Source organism: Chelonia mydas, chromosome 5, assembly GCF_015237465.2.
Source record: "Chelonia mydas isolate rCheMyd1 chromosome 5, rCheMyd1.pri.v2, whole genome shotgun sequence".
NCBI classification, from domain to species: Eukaryota; Metazoa; Chordata; order Testudines; family Cheloniidae; genus Chelonia; species Chelonia mydas.
Window position 1 is genome coordinate 95,625,095 of NC_051245.2, and position 12,645 is coordinate 95,637,739.

The 12,645-nt window shown below is 40.5% G+C and overlaps 1 protein-coding gene across 3 annotated transcripts in view; it reads right to left on the bottom strand.

Moving 5' to 3' along the window:
* Positions 1-200: 200 nt before the first annotated feature.
* GDA (guanine deaminase) overlaps positions 201-12,645 on the bottom strand; it is a 53,668-nt gene continuing 41,223 nt past the window's right edge. For all 3 annotated transcript variants that reach the window (XM_037901834.2, XM_037901835.2, XM_043547020.1), the window contains 6 exons: positions 11,034-11,131; positions 8,547-8,614; positions 7,921-8,067; positions 3,477-3,595; positions 2,696-2,723; positions 201-1,928 (listed from right to left, as the gene is read on the bottom strand). In XM_037901834.2, the coding sequence (XP_037757762.1) occupies positions 1,858-1,928; positions 2,696-2,723; positions 3,477-3,595; positions 7,921-8,067; positions 8,547-8,614; positions 11,034-11,131 (531 nt within the window). In that variant the 3' untranslated portion in view covers positions 201-1,857. The remainder of the gene's footprint in view (positions 1,929-2,695; positions 2,724-3,476; positions 3,596-7,920; positions 8,068-8,546; positions 8,615-11,033; positions 11,132-12,645) is intronic.

A 12,645-nucleotide genomic window follows, 5' to 3' on the forward strand; every position in this document is an offset into this window, starting at 1 on the left:
GTTGGTTATATATGCTTCAGAGGTTCTCTCGCCCATTTGTACTCTTTGGGCCAGATGCTCAGCTGAAGTTCATTGTGCTATGGCAAGTTACACCAGCTGAGGATCTGGCTTTGTCCTTAGTTCTGTTTCGTATCTTCTCTTTATGCCTTGTGGCCAGCTCATATTTTGTTTGTGGTGTATTTTTTTTGGGGGGGGGGGAAGAGGGGGGGAAGAGGTTGTGCTTTGATTTGTCTTTATTTAGGCAATTTTGTGCAAATGGTGGGGGGGGGGGGGGAGGTGCAGAATTTCATAAAAAACCTTTGGGGGAGTAAAATTCCACAATGGGATCCTCAGTTACTTTTCCCCAAATTGTTGTGCTGTGTTTTGGCTGCTATATCTTGCAGATTTTTAGGGATCCTCTGGCACTGTAATGGGCAACCTGCAGGCCGCCGCTTCCTGCAGCTCCCATTGACCGGGAATGGCGAACTGCGGCCACTGGCTGCTTCATATGGCTGTGCAAATGTAAACAAATGGTTTGGCGGCCCACCAGCAGATTACCCTGACGGGCCACGTGTGGCCCACCGGCCGCAGGTTTCCCACCACTGACCTACGCCAATGGGAGGCTTCTCCTATCAGCATAGGTACTCCACCTCCCTGAGAAGTAGTCGCTATGTCCACAGGAGAATTCTGCCGTTGACCTAGCGCTGTCTATGCCTGGGATTAGGTCTTCGCTCAGGGGTGTGGATTTTTCACACCTCTGAACAATATATAGTTATACTGACCTAATTGCCTAGTGTAGACCTGGCCTAGAGGAAAGGTCTCTGAGGGTATTTAAATTCAAGTGCACTTCCATTGTGTTACAAAGCAATCATGAAAAAGAGGCATTAGGCCAGCAGGAGGTAAACCAACTGCCTAACCCCAGAAGCAAAATGGCAGAGCTAAAATGTAGGGAAATGTGCTCTTCAAGGGAAGAGTTTAATCACTTTTTCAAAAATTAAAAGGGCATCTTTAAACTGGAAGGGAACCGGACTGGGATTATGCCTGCCTCTGTGCTCAAACACAGATAATAGTTCCTGACAAGCACTTGCAGGAACAAGTAAATTCTATAAATTTTAAACTTCTCTGGTTTTGCTATTAAAAATCTATCTCAGTTCAAAACTATATTCTACAGGAATTACAAATACTGAGAACACACAGGGGAATATTTATGGATCCTCTGTTTTTAGCCACTCATTTCTCTCATAAAAAAGGAAAAGCTTTTTATACAAAGCTTCTTGATCATTTGGAAGTTATGACAGTTGGGGTGAGAGAACTTTCCCTTTCTGGCCTTAAAAACTATAAATTTTCTTTACCAAAACTTGGTTTATGCAGAAATCATGGGGCCTAAGTCTGATCTCTCACCAGTTTAAATCAGGAGTAATCCCACTGAAGTCCATTCAGTTAACTGGTATAAATTGCTGTGTGCGAAGAGAATCAGGCCCAGAACACAACTAAAAACATGCAAGGTTTGAATTCCATTTGGCTCTGGCAATCTGTGAGCTTCAGACAGCTGCACGGTATTCATCTGGAACCTCTGCTAGAGTAGGTCTACCACACTAGCTTTAATCTAGCTGCCCCTGCTTTCTCTTCCACCCACCCCCCACTGCTCATGGATGTGAATTGTAAAGATGGACTTAAAAGCCTTTTTCCTTATACAAATGTGATCATCCTGCTAAGGTAAACTGTAATCTAACAAGGCTCGTAATTATTTTGCAAATTCATAGCATTAAACAAAGAAAGTGAGGTGTCACTCTTGACAATGAGGCACTGCATTTAACCAATCCCTTCAAACTTAGTTGCAGAATGATCCATAGAATGTTTTGCAGAAGGGAAATTAAATTATACTGAACTTGAAAAAGGAACCACTTGCTTGCCTGCCACATATACTTCATTAATATTCCGATCATCACCTGAAACAATAAAGCCAAAAGATTTTTGCATAAATCTATATGTCTTATGCAACTAGTGTAAGTGACACAATACTCAGCATCAGGTGTGGAACTGATCACTTCCACAGACTGCAGCACCCAGCCCCCTCTTAAACTGGGAAAGGGTTCATGTGGCATGGGCCTTCTATTAGGAAGATTCCCCTCCTCTACGCTAAATCTTAAAAGGACGAAACTGGCAGTGCTAGTCCTGTAGATCTAAAGGCTGGTCTACACTCAGTTTTTGCACTAATTAAAAAATTTGGTTATTCAAACAATTCCATTAAATTGATGCCAAAATTGAATGTAAACAAGCCCTTAGTACAGCCAATCCCAAGTAAAGAGTGTGTATGTTTTCATGAGAAGTGACTTCCCATCTTTCTTGCTGAGAACAAAGGCATACTACATGAAAGGGCATTTGGCTCTTTATAGACTGGGCAAGTGATTTGTGTTAGCATTAATACACTGTTAAACACCACTTAGCTTCCAGTGTAGACACAAATAGTCATGGTTAAAAACCTGCTAGCTGGTTGGGTTAACCTTAGCCTAGCAGATCATAGGATTTTGTGTAAAACATATGTTGTGTAACCACAGAACAGCAAAAATGCTGTACTTCTCAATTCTTATTTAAACATTTGTGATTTTAAAAAAACAACAAGGAAAAGCAATCAATCTCTATATTATGTCAGAAGATTATCTAGATAAGTATGAGATGAAAAGAATTTTTCTGTATAGTGAAGGTTGGGACATACCTAGATACAGGAACTTCTGGATAATATCCTGAAAACATGGAAAAAGCACAAATTTCAGAAAGCAGTTCCTCTCCTCCCAAAACACACCTGTATGAAACTAAAAAAAGACTGCAAAAACAAATTCACATAACACGTGCTTTTTAACTGTAAAATCAAATTTTGATTTGTCTATTTGCTAATAACTATGTATCTTTTAAATAAAGAGGCTATATCTCTTAGAAGAGCCAATATCAGAAAAATGTGGCACTATAAGTTAGATAACACTTCAACAGGCATATTGTTCAAGTCATAACATTTTCCTCTCCCCACTCTTTTGTCTTCCCACTGATCAGCTAATAACCTTGTTTAATTCTGCCCATTAAAATCTTTGTTCTTTTCTCTTTACTAAATAAACCCAGCTAAAAGGTTATGCTAGCATTAAAAAACAAGTTTTATGTCACTGGAATCAACAGGTTCAAATTCATGACACTAGATTTCAGTGGAAGAGTCCTAGGGATTAATCTGGCCTATTGTTTTTACCAGAGGTAATGGGATAATGCCAACATTCAGGAGCAACTGGTCATTAGGGACTAATGGGGCTAACCCTCACGCATATTGTCACTGAGTAGTGTGGCTGATATACTGTAGGATGCAGTATCCTGGCTGTCACTTAGGTACTCCTGGAAGAACTGGTGCTGCTTTAGCCCCTGAATGCTACAGCATCCTGTCACCTTCCCGGATCTGCAGCTTGCTGTTTTCAGTAACTTTTGGGAGCATTTCAGTAACTCAGTGCTTTGATTACCTCAAAAGTATCTGCAGCAAACAAGTCAAAAGGACTGTCTGAAGCCTTGGGGTTGATCAGCAGTGCATCAAATTCTTTGCCAACTTCAAAGTTTCCAATCACAGCATCTAGTCCGAGGACTGTGAAACAAAATTAGTTAATAAACAAGCCTCTGGTCTTCTGCACATTCCACTTTCCACTTTGTACAAGTGTCTGGCAACTTGTTTGGGATCTATGTCCAGGTGGAAACCTGCAGATGTTTAGACTACTATGACAAAAAACAGACCTTTAAAATAGTGATATAACGTAACATCTGAATTCTTAAGAGACTTTTTTTCATACAAAATGTCTTTCTTGGGATTAGAGAGAAACGATAGGCAAGTAAGGCAAGTGAGAATGAAATTTATGGCACCTTTTAAATGTTCATTAAATATCTTTTTGTTTTACCTTTTTTACATCATCCTATGTCTAGGTTCCACTACGTCATAAAGTGATTGATTATTCTAATTTCAAACACCTAGGATGAGCAATCTCTTACATTTGCAAAAGTCCTTTCATCCTGAAGAATCCAAAAGCAAAAGAATATAAAACTACATACTTATCCCAAAATGCAGCCACTTATGGGGATAACATGGACATAATATTTGCCTACCTTGCAATGGGGATGTTAGGCTTAGTTCATTAATGTCTGTAAAGTCCTTTTGAGGGTGACGGAGGGTTATATAGACTAGAAAGTATTTATTATGACCATAATGTAGGTATGTTTTATTATTCTGGAAGGTGTAACAACCAATAAGCACCCAGAACATTATTAGGGAAAATTTTGGGCCAGGACAATGGAGCACACCCCTAACTTTTTATTAAAAATGTCACGGGATGTCTAATGTCCACACAGTGAAATTGGTTTACATAATTTTATGCAATATGAACCCACTCAAGTATCATAGGTGCAAATGTTTTTTTTAAAAAAATTCAATGACACTTGCAATATAATGGGCTTAAACTATAAATAAAAATTGGTTTGTGTACTCAGACTAGCTTTGCAACCCCTCAGAAACTGTCCTAGCGGCTTCCACAACCTCACGCTTCAGAAGGTTCACTCTATCCTGATTTTTTTCAAGTTCAGATCTAACAGATCCTCGCATAAAGTCAGATCATGCACAGTGCTGAGTGCCCTTAATGGCAGCTGAAAGTGCCGAGTACCTCACAGAAGGAGTGAAGCTCTAATTCTTTAGTGTGAAGGGTGCAGAGCTAAACTGACCCTGCCAGATTTGAACATGTGGTGTGAATAGTTTAGCTAATGCAACCCTGAACACAGTGTGGCCTCAGTCCTGCGCCTAGATCTGCATGGGCAGTGCCCGCATACAGCCCCACTGATTTCAAGCATTTGCCTGTGCAGAGCCATTTGCAGGATAGAGGAGATGGCTTAGGCTCCAAGACAACTCTTGGGCAAATTCCAGTTATGTAGTTATTACGTTTTGCCTGCAGACCTATGGTTCTATAGGGCCAATCAGATAAAGCATTCTTCACTTACAGGCTGATTCAATGTCCAATGAAGTCAAGGGAAAGACTCAAATGGACTTCAATGGGCACTGGATTAGGCCCTTTAGTTTCAATGACTGGTGTCTACATAGATTGTCATAAGGCGGCCATGGTGTGCAGACTGCTTTGGGATCTCTGGGTGAAAGTGCTCTTTATAAAGTCATTCGTTATCAACTAAAACACAGCAAAAATTCTGTTGTGATGTTACTGAGTCTGCAACCAGTTTATATTTTTCTGGTTCATCTCCAACTGATCTAGCATTCTGCTAATTAATTCAACTGGGTAAATCTCACAAGAAGGTACTGGATATGAAGCCTTGCTGAAAAGAACTCCAGAGTCTTTAAGGCTGTATGTTGTCTGGAGAATTGTTCCTTGCACTTGGACAGCAGAGCATGAAATGAAGGCCAAACAGAGGGCTGAAAGGCTTGTTTTATTTGTTAGCAGGATCTCTTTCCCTCCCCTGGCCCCCCCATCCCCCTACTTTTTTTTCTTTATTATTTTGAGCCTCATACCGTAATATAAAATGACAGCCCTTTGGGTCTGATTTTCAGAGGTGCTAAGCATCCACAGTCCCTGCTGAAGTTAATGGGATTTGCTCAGCACTTCTAAAAATCAGGGCTTTTGTCATTCTAGTCTCCTTTGAAATGATCTAGGATAATTTTAAGTTTGTATGAATAATTTGTAATGTGAAATAAACTTTACAAATACCCCAAAATTGTCTTAGAAGGCATTGGGATTGCATAGGGTGTAATGTTGAAGCAGAATTTGCTCTTTTGGTTTTTTAGATGGTTAATGGGTGGCAATGGAATTTCAGTCTCTGAAGAAATTTGAGAGCTACAGACATTTCACAGCATTCTAGAGACATTTTAAAAAAATACCAGAAATGATAAAACATTAGCTTTGTGGAATATTAGGTTTGAATGAAATTAAACACCAAAGGTATGTTTAGACAGCTACTAGACAACTGCGGCTGGCCCAGGCCAGCCAACTCAGGCTCACAGGGCTTGGGCTGCAGGGCTGTTTAACTCCAGTGTAGATGCCCAGGCTTCAGATTGCAGGCCAGGATCTAGGACACTGCAAAGTGGGAGGGTCCCAGAGCTCTAGCTGCAGCCAGAGCCCGGAAGTCTACACTGCAATGAAACAGCCCTGCAGCCCGAGTCAGCTGTCATGGGCCAGCTGCGGGTTTTCCTTTGCAGTGTGGACATATCCCTCGTTCCCCTGACAGGGTATAGTGAGATTTTTCTCTAGTGTGCAGTTTCTATGTTAAACACAAGAGGGTGTTAAAAGATCAGTAGTCTCAGCAGTCAAATCTAATAATAACAGCACATGTCAACAAAAAGAAATCTACATAATCCACAGTTTCCTAAACTGCAGAGGTCTAAGAGAGATAGGGGAATATGTAAATAACTAATTTAGAAAAAGGAGATTCAATAAAATTAAAACAGTTTTAAAAATCGATATATGACATAAGCCAGGGGTCTCAAACACGCGGCCCGCGAAGTTATTTCCTTTGGCCTGCCATAGCTCCCCTCACTCCCCGCCTCCACCCCCCAAAGCGTGCCACGTCCCCGCTCCTCCGCCTACCTCCCAATGCTTCCCACTGCCAAACAGCTGTTTGGCAGTGCTTAGGACTTTTCAGGAAGGAGGGGGGAGGAGCGGGGATGCAGAGCACTCAGGGGAGGAGGCGGAGACGAGGCAGGGCTGGGGCAGGGATTTGGGGAAGGGGTTGGAATAGGGGCAGGGAGGGGGCAAAGTTGGGGTGGGAACTTTGGGGAAGGGGTTGGAATGGGGGCAGGGAAGAGGTGGGAAGAAGTGGGGCGGGGTGAGGCCTCATGCAAGGGGTGGAGTGGGGGCAGGGCCTGGGGAAGGGGGAGGGGCTTTTGTATCTTTGTATGAAAAGGTGTCAGTGATGAGGCCTCAGGCCAATATACTAGTCCTCATGTGGACCTTGTGGTGATTTGAGTTTGAGATCCCTGATATAAGCTCTATAATGCTGTGTCTCTTTAAAGACACCATATTGCTGGAACCTGAGAACCTCAGTTAGTGGCAAATGTAGAATAGTGCAAAATGTGACTGAGGACAATGCCTCTGCTAGTTAAACAGTATTAAATCTGTACCCGTGCTTGGATTTGCTTTCCACTGAACAGTAGAAAGTACATTAAATACCTTATTACAGAAAACATGAAGTGTAGGTATTCATTCAAAACATATCTACTGGAACACTGGATGTGCTGGCTATATTCCTATAGGTTAAGGATGCTACTGAGTCTCACAAAAAACATGTTGTATATGTTGTTTATACTTTCTTGGAGCTCAAGTCTGGCTGAGAAATGATTTGGCAAGAAGGACTGGTTTGTGAAAAACATTTGTGGCAGGACTCAAAAAGAAGAAAGAAAATCACGAATGTGATGACAAATATAAGATACATGGTTTTGCAGTGATTGCGTAGTGTTTTGAAGTGTTGGCTGCTGAGAATACAAAGCATTTTAAGTTACTGCAACATTTAGAAATCCATCATCCGCAAGTGAAAGAAACGTCTGAGGATTTAAAAAGAATGAAGAAGCACTTAGCCAGTTTGAGTAGTTGAATCTTGTTAATTTCTACCTCCAACATGAATGTCCTTCTGACATCATACGTTATCTCCATGAAACATCCACCAGTGTTAAGTTCAGTGTTAGGTTTCATGCAGAAAATCTTATCCTTCTCTGCACAACAGATGTGATTGTAAAAGTAAGAGCCAAAAAAATTCGACCAAACTGAAAGCAAGGCCATTGTCAAATAACTCCATGTTGGTGCCAAAAGTTTTACAATGGAGGGATCCTAAAATCTGGCCCCATTTTAAGGATGGAGGACAGTATACTGCAAAGCTGTAATCAAAGCATCACATACATATTCTAGAGGGGAAAAAAAAAAGTTTCTTTACCTTGGCTCCCTCCAAGAGTTGCTAGTCTGAAAGCTTCTTTAAGAGTTAAGCCTGTCTCGTTCACTTTATTAATTTGAAAGACAGTAGATGCAGACATCGATTTCCTGATAGCATCAAGCATGGAGGCTGAATACCCACCAGCAACATCTACAATAGATCAAAATCTTAACAATTAGCTTTTGTTGGGGATAATGATCTGGGTGGAAACTGTATGAGTTTTAATTTAATATTACATAATGGCAGACAAGCTAAAAAGAAAAATGTTCATCATGATGCCATCTTCAATGAGTCTATTGCCTAATTCCTAAAGAAGGTTTTATTATCTGTGCATGAGCATCTCTGTAAGGGTAACAGAGATCATAAACAGAACAATATAGATTATCTTCCTACAATCTAGAAAATAATTCCAGACCCCATTCCAGTTCTTTTTTGACTAGTAGAACAAAACTAGCTTCCTTCACTTTCAAAACATGTCTCTAAAATTTTTTTTGACCCGTTCCAGATGCAAGGCAATGGAAAATCAGGTCCACTGGTTGGGAGCATGTTAGTGCTTTGACGTGAAAATGTGGCGAGCCGTTTGTGCACTAAATGGGCTCTAAATAAGTGATTTGCAGTAAATTACTAACCTGTGCCAAGACCAATCTTCACATTGTGCTTCAGAACATTTTGTATGTTTAAAATGCCACTGCACAACCTGGATTGGAAAGAAACAGATCCTCCATGACAAATACAGAAAAAGATTTAAGGCTCATTCTTGCATTCAAATAGTATGTAGGGGGGAGGGAGGGGTTTCCAGTGACAACAGAAAAAGAGGGCCCTAACACAGTTCCATGGCAATGTCTCTTCAGTATACTAAGCTCTTCCCAAAATGTATGTAGTGGATGATGCCTACACAATAGAAATAAACAATTTGCATTCATAAACCTGAATTATAAAACCTTGATCATTAAAAGGATAAAGTAAAATTAAAATAAAAACTCACTATGCTACTTTTGTAGTCTTGTATTCATTGTGTGCCTCACTTACTGAAAATCAGGGCCTTAATATATTCAGGAAAGAAGACGGCAAAGAAGGCCAAAAATCAAAAGCAAAGATGAAAATATGTAAATTACAAACTGGCCATGTGTAACGTAATGCCATAAATGAATCAACTGAGCAGGAAGGGAAGGTTCCATGGGACTTGGAAGGTGGTTGATGGGGTTACTGGGCGTAAGGTGCATTGACACGATTGCTTGGATACTTGGCATGTCACCAGGGACCGTTTTGGGGCTGAGATTGGTGACCACAGCTCTCCAGAGACCCCATGAAGGGACAATGGTTACATTACACAAGAGGGCAGGAGCTAGAGGAGAGCAAGTGGTGGGAGAAGCCACTGAGGAGGCTATGAGTTAAGGCAAGGACGGGGGCTAAATTCCCTGCTTCTTTAATTTACGTCTTCCAGCCTTTGGCATGAAAATAATACCAGTAAAATAAGACTTCTTTATTTAGGGCCTGAGTTTGATCTTGCTTACACCAGTGTAAGTCAGGAGTAAATACACTGAAGTCAATAGAAGCGGTTAAGTGCTTTTGAAAATCACGTCACTTATTTAGTCGCCTAAATAAACACTAAGAGCTTAGCTGTAGGTTTCCATTTTTAATATCTTGGCCTTCTCTCATATATAATGTGATATGTTGATGTAGAAAGTCAAGATAGTTGATCTATAAATATGAAAAATAAAAACAAAATCCATTTTATGATAAAATCTGTTTCAGGAGAACAGTTTAAACAAATCTGGGATTCCTTATGGAGCCAATTAATTGAGGCTACTGGGTTGCAGGGCTTGTCTAGTTCTAGGGAAATTATGCAACGCTCTAATGTAAAACCACTCCACTAGAGCAAAATGGGGCTTGCCCCAGTGACTTACCTTGGTAACATGCAGTGACAGGTTTCAGAGTAGCAGCCGTGTTAGTCTGTATCTGCAAAAAGAAAAGGAGGACTTGTGGCACCTTAGAGACTAACAAATTTGTTAGTCTCTACGGTGCCACAAGTCCTCCTTTTCTTTATGCAGTGACAGTGTTTCCAGGGTAAGTCACACCTGTGCAAACCCTAATGTAAACAAGCATGGAACTAGAGCTGTGCAAGAACTGGAATTTCTGTTTCATGGGCAATTCCATGATTTTGAAATCTGTTTTCAGTCCAAATAAGAACACAATCAGAAAACTGAGAAATTTCCTGAAAAGTATTTTTGTTTTGAAGTCAAATGTTTAGTTCAAATGTTGATATTTTTATATTATAATATAAAGTAAATTTTGAAACAAAAGGTTGTTTTGAAATGAGAAATTATAACTTTCCATTCCAATGAGAACATTGTCAGAATGCTTTGTTTCGCTTTTTTAAAATAAAATTTAATCAAAATCAACACATTTCAGGAAGCTTCAATTTTGACAAAACAGCATTTTTCAAATGAAAAATGTTCCATTGGGAAATTTTTGATCAACTGTACATAACACAAACCTCACTAATCTGGACAACCCCTCAGTATGCAACATTCTTCCCTTGTACCTTCCCCAAACTGCTCGGCCATGTCAGCTGGGTGCTATTCAGTCCTACAAGGAATATGTGGAGAGAGTGAGGGAACAGTAGATGGGGATTTCCTGTAAACCAGAGGTGAGAGTGGGGGTTTCCTGCTAAATCTGTAATGTGCTTCAACAAGGGCAATGTACTAAAAGGGGAGATATCCCAGTTCTTACAGTTCAATGTTTGACCAAAGAGCTCTGTCAGCACAAAGCAGTTCCTATTCCACATCATCCAGCAATGGAACGTGAGAGAGTATTCCTCACTCTAGTGCAGGGTAGTCAGTAGGCAGACTGAGGGACAAATCTGGACCCCCAGATGCTTTTGAATGGAGCCCCAAATCTTTTTATTTACTTATAATCATGATTATTGGTGGTGTTTTATTATTTTATCTGGAGTCTGGACCTTGACCAAGAAATTTGGACCTTGACCAAAAAAATTGACTACCCCTGGTTGCCCACGGTCCTATAAATCCTGACATCTAGTCACTACAGGTAGAAGTGACGCTACTGAACCACAGCCCTGCCTATTGTATCTCATTAGCTATTTCTTTACTTACATAAAGTTTGAACTGGGGCAATGGGCAATTGCAGCTCCTCGAAGACTAAAAAGTTTCAGCTCTTCGTCAGAGAGATGACAGCCATGGGCCATCACAGTCTGGAGAGAAACAACATAACACAGAAATTACTTTTTTTTTTTTTTTTGCCTGTGAATTTATTATTATTTTGTTTTTATTATCCACAATGCCATTTCCCATTGTCAGAGGCAAAGCGTGTATTAAGGACTTCATCCAAGACCTAGTGAAGTCAGTAGAAACCTCCCATTAACGTGAGTGAGCTTTGAATCAGGCCTTAAATGACTAATCACTTCAATTGGCTTTCTCTCCTTGCTTTAGACGAAAAATAATGGAGCTGATTCTTGCCCTGGCTCTATAGCTGGTCACACAGGAGCCACAAGGGACTGGGCAAGAATTCCCCAGGTGCATGAGCAGTGTACGTCTGATTTAATCACCCTTATGCCGCACCCCACACAGCCCTGAGATAGGGAATATGCTGGGGTACACTGACGACAAGAGGATAGCACTAAACACTACAGAGATTCTGGGTTATTTTCTAGCAGCAACTTGTTTCCTGCAATCCCGGTTTATGTTTTGCAGAAGTATATGGGCTCTGGAACGTTTTTAAATTAAAGTTTGGTATGGCAATTAAGTTTTTTTTCTTTTTGTAACCTCCTACAATGTATATATATATACATATATGTATGTATATGTGTATATATATATATATATAAAGATCCTATACCTATATGCTTTATGTTATTTAACATGGACATAAACCCAGTGCTCTCCAACCAGCAGTCTGACATTTCAAAATATAACAAGTATCTCTCCCTTGCCCCAAATAAATCTCAGTTATTTTTTTAAAGTATTTGGCGTCATCTTTGGAATGATCAGATTTCCTGGAGGAGCCAAAGGGCTATACTGTTCATTTCACTGTTTTAGAACACAGTATGTTAGGGTGCCCAAAAGCTTAAAATTGCTTTTGTAATTTGGGTAAAGAGCTTGCAGCATTTTGGATCACAGTAGAAGTGTGTTGATGAAGTATTTATCTGTCACACACTACTTTATGACTGAGGCATGCCACCTAGCCTGTGAAGGTGTCAGCACCTAGAAATATAGTAAAAGTTTTGGACAGTGATATTTTGCACAGTGAGCACTCAACATTTACAGGGGCTTCAACTCAGCAGAAAACTTAAGCATGTTCTTAACTTTAAACACTTGAGTAGTTCCACCTGAGTAGTCCCATTGGAGTCATGGGCTGGATTCTCTATTCTGCGGAGTCTACCTTGTGCCACATAATTATGCCAGATGCCCCCTCCACACCTGGTGTAGGAGTGAGAGTGGCTATGGCAGAGTGGAACTCTGCTAGGCCCAATCTTCTGCTGACAAATAAGTTACAACTGTTCCCTTAAAGCCCTAATTTGCACAAGGGCCATCTGGCTCAGGACTCCCTAAATTCAGACTCAGTCGAAAATCCAGCCCAATGAGACTGGTCACATTTAAAGTTAAGCACATGCATAAAGTTATCCACTGAATCAGGTCTTAGAGAAGAAAAACCCTTCATCTCCAAACCTGAAAATGTGTATTTTGAAATGTTGGCATTACTTGTTAA